The sequence below is a fragment of the Mustela lutreola genome, chromosome 8, assembly GCF_030435805.1.
Source record: "Mustela lutreola isolate mMusLut2 chromosome 8, mMusLut2.pri, whole genome shotgun sequence".
NCBI lineage: Eukaryota > Metazoa > Chordata > Mammalia > Carnivora > Mustelidae > Mustela > Mustela lutreola.
The window spans coordinates 122,690,548-122,706,806 of record NC_081297.1 but is presented as its reverse complement, the minus strand read 5'-3'; the positions used below and the strand labels follow the sequence as shown (position 1 = coordinate 122,706,806).

General features: G+C 36.6%; 1 protein-coding gene, 1 long non-coding RNA gene and 1 pseudogene across 2 annotated transcripts in view; 2 read left to right on the top strand and 1 right to left on the bottom strand.

Moving 5' to 3' along the window:
* Positions 1 to 14,228, top strand: part of EPYC (epiphycan) — a 34,027-nt gene extending 19,799 nt beyond the window's left edge. The window contains exons 2-6 of the mRNA XM_059186499.1: positions 1,548 to 1,719; positions 6,588 to 6,746; positions 7,583 to 7,785; positions 9,045 to 9,140; positions 13,640 to 14,228. Coding sequence (XP_059042482.1) covers positions 1,548 to 1,719; positions 6,588 to 6,746; positions 7,583 to 7,785; positions 9,045 to 9,140; positions 13,640 to 13,810 — 801 coding nt within the window. The 3' untranslated portion in view covers positions 13,811 to 14,228. The remainder of the gene's footprint in view (positions 1 to 1,547; positions 1,720 to 6,587; positions 6,747 to 7,582; positions 7,786 to 9,044; positions 9,141 to 13,639) is intronic.
* The window catches only part of LOC131839250 (uncharacterized), a 79,045-nt gene that overhangs the window by 5,052 nt on the left and 57,734 nt on the right, over positions 1 to 16,259 (bottom strand). The window lies entirely within an intron of this gene.
* Positions 15,351 to 15,482, top strand: LOC131840104 (U2 spliceosomal RNA; annotated as a pseudogene).

The following is a 16,259-nucleotide window of genomic DNA, read 5'->3' as shown; positions in this document are numbered from 1 at the left end:
ACTTGTTGATCACCTATCATGCTATAGGTTTGAGTTACAAAGATAAAACATGTAACTTAGAGTGTACCAACTAGTGGGCTTGAATAGGCAGAAAACTGATGGCGTCATTTCAATACAGTGTAGGAAAGGCAGAAGTGGGGAGACCCTACAAAAACACAGAAAGAGACACAATTCAAAAGTGTGAACTGACAAAATAGTTTAGTGTTCCTTTAAAGGGATGATTTTCATTTGTGAAGCAATGTATTCAAATTTATGAAAAAAACACTAAATAATAAACGTTTCCTTAAAATATTGTGATTATCTAAAATATCTATCTAGAATACTCAGAAAATATCTGCCCTAGTTCTGTATTTATTTTACACATAAAAGAAATACCGTGCCTGTCATTTTGACATTAAAGTTAGAAGGTAATTTGTGTGTGTGTGTGTGTGTGTGTGTGTGTTTGTTTTTGCTTGTTTAATACATGCAAATAAAGAAGGGTGGAAAGAATCAAGCAACCCTATCAGAGCTGAAAAAGGAGAATCTGGGATTTCTGGGGCTTCTATGAAGTAAGTATGTGCCCAACAGTGGGCGCTGCCTATTGCCAACTATCTTGAACATATTTCCTGCTTAAAGTGACAAAGTTGTCAGGGAGGTAGACATTTACTAAGTAATACAGAGGAACAGACATTGAGGCATGAGAAGAGATTTGAGAGTAAGGAGTTATTCTAAATGCAAGCGGTGCTGCTAAGAGCAGTTACTCATCACCCAAAATATGCAAGAAGAGAAAACCAAGTATTATCTAAGAAAAATATTTGAGCATCTTTTTTTTTTCCATTTTAGTAAGTTCCCTCTATTGTCAAAGCTCTCGAAAAGGTCAATGTAACAAGCTCAGGTATTGTCGGTAATACCTGTTACTCACATCATAATCAAATCTATAGTTTTCATAAATCCATATATATTTTTATTTTGGTAGAAATTATACTTTACAGTAAAACAATTGGAGAAGTGTAAACTGTAAAACAAACAGACAAACAAACAAGCCCAGAATATTTGAATCTAGGAAAACAAGGATTAAAACGACTGGAGCATACACCTTAATTTCTTAATGGTTATTATCTTCAAAGGGAATGGAATCTGGACTTCAGGGTGAAGGGGAGTTTGGGATTTTATTCTGCACACTTCTGGATTAATTTGAATCTTCCCCAGCAATAATGCATTCTTGCAATGCTATGTATTTAGAAAACAATAAATGAGGCTTTTAAAAAATGAATAAACATGTGAAAACGTTTGAAAGAGCAGGATGACCAAAAAAACCCCACCAAAAACCAAAAGCCAAAAAACCATGGGCATTGGAAATTATTACTAAGATTTGAAAAGCAAAATTAATTAAAACCAACAGTAACTAGAGCCACATGTGCTCAGCCAGGCGAGACAGCCCTGCAGAGTCGAATTTCAGAACACCAGCGACCTCTTGTGGCAAAAATGGATATGTGTAAAATTTGTGTCGTGCCCCATAGTGTGGGTGATTAAGAAGGTTGCCTGATGAAATTCTGTTTCTTTTTCAGTTTGAAACAGCCACAGTGATGCCTTCTGGGAACAGAGAGCTCCTCACCCCACCCCCACTGCCGGATGAGGCTGAAGAGGAGGAAGAAGAGGAGTCTACCCCCAGACTGATCGATGGCTCCTCTCCACAGGAGCCTGAATTCACTGGGGTCCTGGGCCCACACACCAATGAAGGTCAGGTCCATCATGGGTGATCTGAATTAAGTCCACTTGGTCACACCTCAAAGCTGCCAACTCCAATGCCACAGGCAACCGACATGACCCACAGGGAAAGTTTTGCCATAGGCTGGGTTTGAAGCAGGAGATACACATATATTTTATATTCAAATATTAAACATTTAAGAATTCAGCTTTGGCATGATGGAAATTATCAAATAACCAAAGATTTGGGACAAAACTATTGATTTAGCATCATTACTCTAAATCGTTGTGGTAGAATGCCTTTCTAGAACAAAGAATCCACTACATGTTAGAGCAAGATGAGAATCCAGGTCTGACAGAACAGGCCACAGCAGTTTAGGGGGATAAGGTGGTGGTGGCTGATGGTGATGACGGCAATAGTAATAATATTTTACACTGACTGGGCGCAGGGGATCTGTGGGTCAGATGCTTGCCTCACATTCTCTCATTTGACTACTACAACCTCCGTGTAAAGGTCATAGGTCTTCCTTATTGAGGAAACGAGCTCCAAAAAATGGTAGGAACTTGTCAAGAGATCTCATAGCTGTTATTGCACACCCTGGATTTTTTTTTTTTAAGATTTTATTTATTTATTTGACAGACAGAGATCACAAGTAGGCAGAGAGGTAGGCAGAGAAAGAGGAGGAAGCAGACTCCTTGCTGAGGAGAAAACCCGATGTGGGGCTTGATCCCAGGACCCTAAAGGCTGAAGGCAGAGGCTTTAACCCACTGAGCCACCCAGACGCCCCTCATGCGAGCCTGTTCTGATTCTTGTCTGTGTACTTATTGGAACATGGGCTTCTTCTCATTCAGTCCTTGGGAGAAGCCGAGAGGAAAGCATTCCGTAACACTGGACTGTATCTTGTACCGCCTGAAGGTGATCTAAACCAGAGCCTTCTAGTTAATGAGGAAGCGTTCCTGTTGCTAAATACAATTCTATGATCTGTCTATATTTCTTGTTAGAATGTGTCCATGTCATCCAAGGGGGCACTCAGACGGACTCACACCAGAAGGCTTTCCCACATGGAGAACGGCAGAACGAGGGGGTGTAGAAAAATGAGTAGAATTCCCATTGCAAAAGTATATGAGTATAGAGTTGGAGCGTCTCTGTACCTCTAAGTTCTGGAGACATAACACTTCTCTTAAAACGACTACTGTTATCATGGATATTTTTGTGTAGTACAGGGACACAGACTTGCAAACAAATGTAGAAGCAATAATGTGTTCCAAGTCATACAATAAAACTCTGTACAGAGCATACTGAGAGAACAAGAGAGGGAAGTCATTCAAATGCCAGCTTTGGGACTTCTTGGATATGCAGTCTGAATCAAGCCATTCAATACTGTTTGTCTTGGTTTACTTATTTAAAATATGGGATGATAAATAATAGATCTTACTTCATAGAATTGTTGTAAGAATTAAATGAATGAATCTTGTGCCTGACCCATCGTGAACATAATAAATGTTAGTTATTCTCCTAACTCTGTTATTGAGAGAAGAGTTTATTTTTCTACTCTCAACAAATGTTTCAGTGTACAATACAGTTTTGTTAACTCCAGACATTATGTTGGACAGCAGATCTCCAGAACCTAATCGTTTTGCATAACTGAAACTTTACAGTTGTTGACCAACAACACCTTGTCACTCCCCACCCAGCCCCTGGTAACCCCCATCTACTCTCTGCATCTACCAGTCTTTAACTGTTCACCAATAAGTAATGTAAAAGTTGGCTTTTGTAAAAGGCTGTGGATATGCCAACCACTAAAGTGTTTTATGTATATGAACTCTTTGAAGAGTCGGAATGATACTATGTATTAGGTATTGTTGTTTCCACTTTACAATAGAAAACTAAAACCCTAACATAGTGTAAAAGTTGTCGAAGATCATTGAGGTGGTACACAGTGGTGTTGAAATGTGAAGAGAGACCACTAAACTCTAAGCCAGTATCTCTGAAGAATACATCATATTCTTTCCACATAATTACTATTCTAGGAAGTAGTAGAACACTCTCCAAATAAACCCTAGGAGATGCACACACAATAGAAGGAGTACCCAGAAGAAAATTTCCAGTAGGGAAAGTAAATATATCTAGAACATGATTTACTTTTAAGCAATTTCAGATCCTTCAAAAGTTGACTATCTGGCATCATTACCCATATACTCAGGTCTGTCAGCCAAGCCAAGCACAACAGAAAAACATAATGCCTAATCTTTTCAAAAACTTTTGTCAAAATTATGGCTCAAGAATGTCAGCTTTGAAACTATATAAAACATCTATGACTTGGGGGGGGTGGGGAGTTATCTCCGAAGTAGAGCGAGGGTGAGTAATGAAGTTAAAACTTTAATTAACATTTTAATTTCCACAGGCTAAGCATCACCAGAAATTCTAAACTTTAAAATTAAATTTAAATCTTTTTTTTAAAAGATTTTATTTATTTATTTGACAGATCGAGATCATAAGTAGGCAGAGAGATAGGCAGACAGAGAGAGAGGAGGAAGCAGGCTCCCTCTGAACAGAGAGCCCAATGCGGGGCTCAATCCCAGGACCCTGAGATCATCACCCGAGGGGAAGGCAGAGGCTTTAGCCCACTGAGCCACCCAGGTGTCCCAAATTTAAATCTTTTTAATAAAGATTTTCTTTATTCACTTGAGAGAGAGAGAGTGAGCACCAAGAGAGAGCAAGAGAGCATGAGTAGGGGGAGAGGGATAAGCAGATTCCTCACTGAGCAGGGAGCCAGATGTGGGGCTCTCAATCCCAGGACCCTGAGATCAGGACCTGAGCCAAAGGCAGATGCTTAACCTACTAAGCCAACCAGGTGCCCTTAAATTTAAGTCTTATATACTCAACAAAGTTAAATAGCTTGGAAAGAAATATTAAATCATTAGTAATCAAAATATCATTTTTTATGACTAATATAGATTTCTAAAAACAATATTCTGAAGCCATATAAAGTAGACTTGGGTTATGAGTGGAAGAAAAGAGAATTAAATTATAACTGGTGTGAATATATACACATATATATGTATATAGCATATACATATATAGTATGAATTATCCTAAGAAATTATTGCTAAAGCAAAGCCATGAATACATAGAAGACTCAAATGCCTTACTTTTTAAAATTTTATAAGTGGCAACTATTAATTTATAATCATTTGAAAAATCGGCAAGTGTTAAATACTTTATAGCTTCCCCTTAAATTGTTTTTCTCAGATTTCCAGTCTTAAAATAGTTTTCATTCCTGAAGCTATTATTGTAATTAACTTTCCTACTTAATGACAGCAAAAAGACCTTCATAAGCACATTACTGGTTCTTGATCACAAACCACAAGTGGATCCTGTTCACTCAATTTACATACTGCCAATATATCTGCTTATGCCTATCACCATCCCCCTCTCTTCCTTCACAAACATCTCAACAGCATTGTCTACGTTTGCCGTAACTATCTCTGCAACCCCTCCTCCCCTCTTCAACTGGCAGTTAATCTGGCTTCCAGCCCCCTCACTCCGCAGCTCTTACAGAAGTGGCCTATAGCCACCCCAATGACTAATCCAAGAGATGAGTCATTCCAATCTCTTAATTTACCTGACAGTCCTTAACTTACCGGACATCTCAGCAGCCGTTAGAAGGTTTTCTATTCCCTTTTCCTTCTCCCTCTCCATCTGGCCTCCAATACATCTTCCCATTCTCTTTTCTTCCTTTCCTTCTGGTCATTGCTTTTCTATCTTCCTTGGAAGCTCACTGTCCTCTGCAGGACCGCTAAACAGAGAGTGAAGGGGAGTGTATGTGCGTGCATGTGAGCGCGGTAGAGACCGACCGAGATGTTAAGATATAACCCAGCCTTACAAATATCTTTGATCTCTTGCCTTTTCGCTATGTCATCATGACCGCAGCCAAGCAGCCGTCATCTTTGATCCAGGTAACAACTCATCTCCACTCTATCCACTCTGTCCACTGGCCCTCCCTCGGTCCTCTACCACACCTTCAATAGAGTGATTTCCTAATACGCAAATCTGATCACAAAATACCCTGCCCATCCTGAGGATAAGATGCGACCTCTGTAATAACAGCCGATAAGGCCTCTGGATGGTGTGTCCCATACATTTCAATGTTCTCTGTGCTATAGCTGCATGGACCATCTTTTAGTCCTTCCAAAGGGAAGGGCCTTGGCCCATGCTGTTTCCACTACCTGTTCACTCTCCACTCCCAATGCGAGGTACATGGTCAGCTGCTGTTCCTGCAGATCCCAACTCAGTTATCACCGCCTCAGAGAACCATGACTGTCAGACTGAGTCAAATTCCCCTATTTTATGCTCATTATTTCATGACATTTTGCAGATTTATCATTTTATTGTGTGACTCACATTTATCTTTCATAGAAGGTCATAAAATAGAATTGCGTCTCCCTAGAAAGGATTCAATACTTACATATTGAGTGAATTCATATAAAGGATTATTACCCTTTTTCTTGAAGCAGATTGTTTCAGTGGGGTGTTTAAATATTGAACCAAAGACCTAATAAAAATATTATGTGCGATGTTTTAACTTTACAAAAACCAGTCTTAATATTTATATTTGAAAAGAGAATTTCTAATGAGTATAAAAGCAACAACCACACTATAGCCACTGGGTCATTTAAAATAAAATTTAAAACCGTACAAAGAATGTACTAGTTATTATGGCTGCTTTAATTGGTACATTTGATTTAATCTCCATTTATAGAAAACTATATAAGAAAATATGAAATATACCAGGATGGTCTGTATGAGACTGTAAACTTATTTAACAAACATCTAACCACATTATCTCTTAGCAGCTGTTTTTGTTGCTTACATGTAATTATTTGCCTCTACCTTTTAGACTTTCCAACCTGCCTTCTGTGTACGTGTATAAGTACCACTGTATACTGTGATGACCGTGAACTTGATGCTATCCCTCCGCTGCCCAGGAACACTGCTTATTTTTATTCCCGCTTCAACAGAATTAAAAAGATCAACAAAAATGATTTTGCAAGCCTAAGTATGGACGACAGCACTAATTTCCTTGTCTTCTTTACAGACTTCCCTAAAGTTATTGCACTACAAAATGAAACTTGAATATGAAAATATGGCTCTTAAATCAACTATCTTTTCCTTATTTAAATATTTGAAGGTTTGCTTTAATTATGTGGGGGGGAAAATGAGGAAGAGTGAAAGGTCATTAAGAAACTATATATTTTCAAATAAAATTTTCAAGAAATAGAATCATAAATATGTATATTTTATAGACTAGATCTCATTATCATGTCATGACATTGAGTAAAATGTTGTGGCCATATAATTACTAGGATTTGGGTTGTTTGAATAACTTCCATTAAGGCACAACTGCTTTATGATCGATGCCTACAAGCCTACATTCTGACTTTATAATTGTTGCCAACTTTGAAGAATTTTGGAACTTGTCTTTATAAACTGTTTCAATCGTTTGAAAATCTCTTTTGAACGCCTTTGTTTTTTAATGCTAATGTATCTATAACGATGAGAAAATATAGCAATCTGTCATTACTGAGGGAAACCTTTTAAATAGTAAAATCTAGACAAAGCTTATGAAGACTTCAGGGAAAAGACCAGATAAATATATGTCAATACCGTTGTTAAAATTACGCTTTCTTACAAGTACATAAATATGTAGAGTACTGGGAGGAAAGAATTACATTTTCATATAAAGTAGTTAGAAACAATTATTTCATTAGTTGTCTATTGCTAGTTCACTTCATATTTCTATTTGCTGTCATGTGGGAAAATTTATCGTCGTACTTTTACGTGAACCAAACATATTTAAGAGTGTTTAACCACCTCCCTCATTTTTCCTTCTAGATGATTTAAGAAGGATCGATTTGACATCAAATCTAATATCTGAAATTGATGAGGATGCATTCAGAAAGCTACCTCGCCTCCGGGAGCTTGTCCTGCGTGACAATAAAATAAGGCAGCTCCCCGAACTGCCAAACACTTTGACATTTATCGATATCAGCAGCAATAGGCTGGGAAGGAAAGGAATAAAGCAAGAAGCATTTAAAGTGAGTTTTAAGTCTGGATATGGAAGTTTCTCATCCTTCTAGCCCATTTGCCATCCAATGACTAGCATTTTTATTGCCGTAAGCAGATTCAATTTGATGAGATTTTTACCTCCTACAATAAACTACACCATACTATTTACCAAGCTTTTGGGAAATACTGTGTTTTGCTAAGTTCTGAGGCTGGTGGAACAAGAGGAACGGAGAGCAGAGCTTGCATGAACTCTGGAGCCCCTGGAAACAGTGTCAGCCAGACCATTTGTACTTTCTAAGAACTCCACTCAAGACCAATATTTTGTGTGGCTTAAAGGATGACTACCTGTGCAGGGTGTGGGTGATGCCTTGAGGTAAAAGTCCATTACATGACCTTGCAAAAAGGATGGATTTGGTTAATTTTAGAAATTTTGTTTTCTAAGTGAAGAAAGCAAGTTTGGGGCCAGAGGGTCTTGCTTAGAGTAGTAACAGCACAGGGCCTGAGAACACTCACCAGCCAGCTCTCTTATCCACTCTTACTGTATTCAAGCTGCTCTTCTAAACTCCAATAAACAAATTTAAAATCCTGTTTGAAGGGACACGGGGAGAGTGCAGGGGGCGATGTGGACCCATTATTGCAGAGCAAGGACCGAAGTCCTGGTTCTCCACCAGCTCTCCTGTAATTCTGGTTGGCAAGGGAGCTAGGACACCTCACTGTAGCCGGCCAAGGGTCAAAGTTCAGTCTCCCCATTCAGCTTTTGTGGCATGGGTGGTGGTGAGTCATGGTTTGTTCTGTGGTGTTTGTCTAGAGTAGACCTATTATTGTCTAAATTTTGTTTGTTTGTTTGTTTTTTCTTGCTAGGCTGTCCTTTTCCTAGTACTTGTACTAGAGAGAACAGGATTTTGTTGGAGAGAAACTCTCTTTTATCTGTCCCTGTAACACAAAGGCCATTCTTCCTCTGCCTCACCCAGATCCTCAAAACCCCTCAGCAAAATGTCTCCCATGGGAAGACACTGCCTTGCTTAAACAGAGAAAGCAAAGCAAGGTTCTTTGAAGATCTTGAGAAGCTCTTTATATTTTCATCCAGAAATATTCACTTACAGTTAATTTTTCCAAAACTCATTTGACTTATGTCTAGTCACCTGGGGAACTGATCTGCTTCGTCTTTGCAAAACAAGACCTTGACAGGCATATGTTATTTTACAAATAGTTGCATGAACAGGGAATGGAAAACACAACTGCAGTACCGCTAATTTCCACTAAGTCCTTACATTTGGAATGTTTACAGGATATGTCTGATCTCCATCACCTCTACCTCACTGATAACAATTTGGACCACATCCCTCTGCCACTCCCAGAAAACCTACGGGCCCTTCACCTCCAGGTAGGTTTCCACCAGTAACGAATGCCCAACAGCTCCATGTAAAACAAAAATAAAGATGAAAAAGTCAGGACACAGGAAGTCTTTATAATGGTCTGTTGACACACTGTCACCATTTTTCTCCTTTTTCTCCTCTCTCTCTCTCAATTGGAGCGCAAGGTCTTTGTACATTCATGCCTCTGTCTATACTGATTTTTTGATAATGACTTCAGTCTTTAAAGATGTTCAGTCTTTGTCAAATCATAATGCATCTTTCTGGCACCCAAAATTACTTTCGGAAAAAAAAAATACCAACAACACTGAAAGTTTCATTTCTTGAATAAATGTGTAAGATTTGGAAGTGGAAGAGAAAATGGGAGAAAGAGAAATCTAATTTATTTTCTAGCTTTCAGGAGAGAAAAATGTGTCAACTTTAGCTTTTAATTTTAAGTTTCATGTATTGAATTAAACTCAATCCTAGGGCATTCCTATCTGCTGAGAGATGACAGACTTCCATCTCTCTGGGTTAAGAAAATGTGTTTCCAATGTGTTTTTGTAATTCTGAAATTAAATTTTATTACTGTTGTCTGTGATAATATTGACCCTACAAAGTAAATGTGTCTCTGATGTTGTATTCAAACACAATGGGCTTGTGTATATAATACAATATTTAACTAGAAGTAATTGGCTTCATATTCCCTATTTTAAGGCTTAAAACGGCATTAAGTGTACCTTTAAGCATCTCTCTTCTCATGATCACTTCATCAATATCCAGTATTAGCTGTTTTTAACTTATGTTGTCCTCCATATTTATTTTTAATGTTTATATAAAAATCCCCAATTTTGATTCATTTCAAAAAGTTTGTCAATATATAGTACAGTAATTAGGAATGAATGCTCTGGCAAAAGCAGATTCCCTAGACTTAAATTCTACTTCTCATCCTCTCTAAAGATTAGACAAAATATCTGAGCCTCCTTGTACCACAGTTTTAGTTGACAAAGTGAATGGTACAGTGATGGGAACATGATAAGGACTTACATGTAAGGCATAGTTATTATTAATGGTGCATCAGAAGGAGTAGTACAGCACATAGGCACTAAAAACCTTTTATTCCTTATAGACACTTTGTAATGAGAAGACGGTTAAGCCATCAGAAAGAGTCAATGATTATAAACATATATTTACCTAACAATATATAATTATACACTCATTAACCATTATTGCATTATTATATTAATGATTATAAACAGTATGCCTCAAAATGTGTGAAGCATAAACTGTCAGAATTGAAAGGAGAGATAAACCATTTAACAGTAAGTTGGGGCTTCCAATACTCCACTTTCAATAATGGATAGAACAACCAGTCATAAGATCAACTAGGAAATAGTTCAAGAACACCTTAAAAACACACAAAAAAATCAACTAGACTTAACAGTCATCTATAGAACATTCCTCCCAATAATAGCAAAACATATATGGTTCTCAAGTGAACATTTCCCAGGAAAGGTCATATACTAGGCCACAAAACTAGCCACAACAAATTGAAAAGAACTGAAATCAGGCAAAGTACTTTTCTGATTACAATGGAACTAAAATAGAAATTAGCCACAAAGAAAATTTGGAAAAGTCACAAATATGAAGATATTAAACAACACTTTCCCTAATAAGCAATGAGTCAAAAAAAGAAATCTAATAAATGATTTAGGCAATGTCGTAGGTAATAAAATTAATATACAAATATTGTGTATGTATACACTACAAATGAAAAATCTGAAAATGAAATTAAGAAAACAATTCTATTCATATTAATCACAAAATAATAAATCACCTAGGAATAATTTTAACAAAAAACGTACAAGACTTGTAGACTGAATGTTACAATATTGTTGCAAGCTTCCTGCACAGCAAAGGAAACAATCAACAGAGAGAAGAGATAACCTATAAGTGGGAGATATACAAACCATACATTTGGTAAGGGGTTAATAGCAGAAATATATACAGAACTCAAATAACTCAACGAAAAAATCAATTAAAATATTGGCAAAGGACCTATGTAGACATTTCTTAAAAGAAAGCATAGAAGTAGCCAACCAGTATATGAAAAGATGTTCAGTGTCACTAAGCATAAGGGAAATGCAAATCAAAACCAAAATGAGATGTCATCTCACTACATAGCTATTATCAAAAAGACCAAAGATAACAAGGTTGACTAGGTTGTGGAACCCTTTGTAGCATTGGTGGGAATGTAAGGGGTATAGTCATTAAAGGAAATGGTATGGAGTGTCTTCAAAAAGGTCAACAGAACCACCAGATGATCCAGCCATCCTACTTCTGAATATAAACCCAAGTGAAATGAATTAACACTTATCAAAGTCAGTATCTCAAAGAGACATCTGCACTCTCATGTTCACTGCAGCATTATTCACAGTTGCCAAGATATGGAAGCAAACCATGGGTCTATCAATGGGTGACTGGATAAAGAAATTGTGGTATATGTATACAATGGGATATTTTTCATTCTTTAAAAAAGAAAAACAATCTTAAAAGAAGAAGAAGTTCTGCTATTTGCAACAAGATGGGTGAGAACATTATGCTAAGTGAAATAAGCCAGACACAGATGGACACATATTGTAAGATCTCACTTATATGTGGAATCTAAAAAAGTCAAACTCAAAGAAGCAGAGAGTAGAATGGCAGTTGCCAGGACGTGGGGACTGGGGGATATGGGAACACGTTAGTCAAAGAATATAAAGTTTTAGTTATTTAAGGTGAATAAGTTCTGGAGATGTAATACAGCACGGTGACTATAGTTAAGAATACCTATTGTGGTCTTGAAATTTGTTGGGAGTAGATCTTAAGTGTTCCTTTTATTTTCAATTTTGATCTTAAGTGTTCTTACCAGAAACACATGCAAAAGGAAACCATGGGAGGTGATGGAAGGGTTAATTAGCTTGATTGTGGTAATCATTTCACAATGTATACATATATCAAAACATTATTCTGTACTCCTTAAATGTATATAATTTAATCTGGGGAGAAAGGGATCTAAATAAAGGAAAGATAGTGTCCATATTAATGGTTTGGAAGGTTTAAATGGGCCCCAAATTGAACTACAGATTTTTTTATATAGAAAGTCACAAGAAATCCACTAAATCATTTGAACTAATAAATGAGTTCAGCAATGTGGCAGGTTATAAAATTGATACCAAATGTCAGTTGTATTAAATACACTAGCCATGAACTAAACCACAATGAGATACCACCTTACACCCGCTTGGTCGGCTAAAATAAAAAAGACGGATAATTACAAATGTTGGTTAGGATTCAGAGAAAATTGAAACACATACATTGTCGTAAGAATCTAAAATGGTGCGGCTACTTTGGAAAAGTTTGACACTTCCTTGAAGTGTTAAACATAGAGTTAGTATAAACCCACAGTTCAACTCCCAGGAGAACTGAAAACGTGTGAACACAAAACTTGTTTGCAAATGTTCATAGAAGCATTATTCATAAACGCCAAAAGCAGAAAAAAAATCCAAATTTCTATTGACAGATGAATGGATAAAAATGTGGCATATCCACACAATGGAATATTATCAGGCAATAAAATACAAAGTACTGATACATGATACAAAATATATAAACCTTGAAAATGCAGTTCTAAGTGAAAAGACCCAGTCACAGAAGATGAACTATGATTCCATTTATAGAAAATATCTAAAATAGGAAAATCCATAAAAACAGAAAATAGATTTGAAGTCACCGTGGGCTAAAGATAGGGGAAAATGGGCAGAGGGGATAACCGCTAATATGTAGAGGGTTTAACATGTTCTTAAATTAAATTATGGCTAAAATATTAATTAAAAATTTAAAAAATAATTAAATTATGATGATGGCTGTACAACTAACTCTCTGACTATCTTAAAAACCATTGAACTGTATACTTAAAATGAAGGAATTTTATGGTGTGTGAAATATACCCAACAAAGTTATTTTTAAATAGGTCTTTCTGGGCCCTGCTTATCTTCTTGAAAGTTGCTCACTTTCTCCCTCACTCTGCTTCAGCCATGTTGACTCTCTTCCCATTCTTGAACATTCCAAGGTAATTACTCAAATTGAACCGTGGTCTTCTCTCTCCCTGCAATGCTCTTATCTTGGCTCTTTCCATGCCAGTGTGTTAGTCCATTCTCTGCTCCACTGCTATCTCTTTAAGATAACTTTCCTCAGTTAGCATTCTTCCTTCACAAGACCCATCAGTTTTAGAAATAGCTTTTTCTTTACCTCTGTTTTCTCACTTCCTAACTTAACATTCCTACTACTCAAGTGCAAGTGATTTAATCGTCAGTGATTTAATCCCCACAGCCTAGAAAGTGCTCAAGGCATAATGATCGCATAACATGCATTTTTGGATAAGAGAAGGAACAAAAGAATTAAAATGGGGTGAAGCCAAATGCACTGTGTTATTAATCAATAATAAGCATATGTCATATTTTGTGTTATCATTTATTGCCATCTCTTTTAGAATAACAACATCTTGGAGATGCATGAAGACACCTTCTGCAATGTTAAAAATTTAACTTATATTCGTAAGGCGCTGGAGGATATTCGATTGGATGGAAACCCTATCAATCTCAGCAAAACTCCTCAAGCCTACCTGTGCCTACCTCGTCTGCCTATTGGAAGTCTTGTCTAATTTCAGATCATGGTTAGCATTATGACACTCACTATAATGGAACAATTCTTACTGCTCTATTCAAAAACAGAAACTCAGCATGATACTTTCAAATTGTGTTCTAAAACATGGTGTATGACTGAAAGTTTTAAGGTATCATGACATTTAGCATGTTAAGCAAACACCAGGTGAGTCAGGAATAAAACCAAATGATGTACAGTAAGAGCAAAACTAAATGACAACATTAGTTTTGATTTCATAGATACTCTTGTATATCCCATATAACTTGCAAGTTTTAAGGATTTATTTCCCATATAATTTCGAGTTAAGTCTATAATAAAGAAAAAAAAACCAAAATGAACACTTTAGGTGCATTGCCAAGATTTAGATGTTTTTTAAACTTTTCTATTCCTTTGCTTTTTTAACTAAAGCGTGTTTCTGTTTCCAAATTTATTCATGAGAATGAAGGAGACAATAAAATAATTCAAAATTTACAATGGCCTTGTGGGAAAATACCCATTATAATCACAACATGCAAATAATCATAATCGACAATATCACATATCTTCAGTTTTTGAAAAAATATTTAATTATGAACTTCAAAAAAATCATTTTTTCACCTTAAAGATCTGAGAACTCATTTTAGACCCTTGCTTAAATGGCAGTTTATTGCTATATCTCATAAGATGATGGTGCTGTAGAGGACCCTAGGCTTGTCTTATCACTCTAACACAACTGGATAACAATCAAATCATCCTATTGGTATATTTCTGTGCCTGTGAACAAAATAAAATTTAGATAATGGAAAAGAGATGATGATATGATCACCACACTAGAGAAGAAGCGAAGGAAAGTTGTTCTTTCTGAAATGTATGATCATAACACAGGGACATGGTTAAAAAACAAAAAATGACAGAGGAATATACAATGAAAGGTGATTTTCTTTCCTTCTGCAAACCTCAAGTTCTACTCCCAAGAAATAACTAGGCGATGGTTTCTTGCGTGCTTTTGTAAAAGTTTTCATGAGAAACAAAAACCTGTACTTGTTTCATGAAAAACAAAAACTTTTTAAGATTTATTTATTTGAGAGAGAGAGAGAGAGAGGGAATGGGAAGCTTTCTGTTGAAGGGAAGTGTAAGGGGAGGGTACTGTGTAAGGGAGAAAAAAGGGGAAAGAATCTGGAGCAGACTCTGTACTGAGTAAGGAGCCCAACCCATGGGGCTCAGCAGGGCTCAACGCGGGGCTCAATGCCCCTTGAGATCATGACCCTGAGATCATGATCTGAGTTAAAAATCCAAGTGTTTATCACTCATCTGACTGAGCCACCCAAGTGCCCTGAACAATTTCCCTTTTTTATACAAAAATACATGTGCAGGTCTACACACACACATCACCATTATGTACGCATCTAACATGTAAACATGGATTTTTAAATACCAGAGGTAATCACTATTCTAAATTTTGCTTCTTTCACTTAAAAATATTTCTTGACAATTTTCCATATCAGCACGTATAGCACTACTGATTCTGAAAAGCACATATCAGTCCACTACGTTAATGAGTTCATTCTCGGCCTTTTGGCTAAGATCAAGTGTAGTATCTGTTCTTATCAGTTCATCTCACTTTTTGAAAGGCTGGAAGACTTAATACCTTGTAGTTAGCTTTTATGACCAACAGATGGCGCTTACTTTTTTGGTTTGAAATGACTGCTTGGATCTCTTCAGGGTTGCAAAAGGCAAGTTTTTGAGAGTGTATAAAATGTATTTCATTTATTTTCTCTCATAGCCCGTAGAACTTAAGAGGTGACAAAGATGGATATAAAAAAATATTTGTTGAGTTTTACTTATCGGACCAAATTTCTCAGGCATATCCAAATTCTCTCTAAAAAATTTTAATTTATAAGTTTAATTAGCAGAGGCTTGCTTTCCAAAAGCCAATTGAAAAATGCTAAAATCTAATAAATATACCCAATTACACTGCACCAGAATAAAGGATAGTAAATATTGGCAATCTGGAATAATTTAAATATGCCATTTTTGATAAATATAAAAATGAAGTACCTATCTTCTTATAGTTTGTTTTGTATATGGGGGGCGGGGTGGGGGGGCTTTCACTGACTGGATTTTGAATGAGTTACTACTGCCATCAAGTGTTAGCATTCATCCTTTTCAATTCACACAAATGCACAAAAAAATAACACCAAGATAGCAGTGTGTTTTCAACGTAACAGTGTAACATCCTGCATAACATAAAGCATAGCGTAACTTATGCTTTCATACAGCATTTAATGGAATTTCAGAATGCTGCATGCTATTCAAGTCTCCCAAATAAAGTCATACTAGTTGATATGAAGGACGTATTTTACTCAATTTACTTGGTCTGTGTGGTGAATCCTCTAAGGTAATCCCCTAGTGAACCTTACATTTCTTGCTTTTCATGTCTTTGTGTAACCTTCTCCCCTTGAATGCTG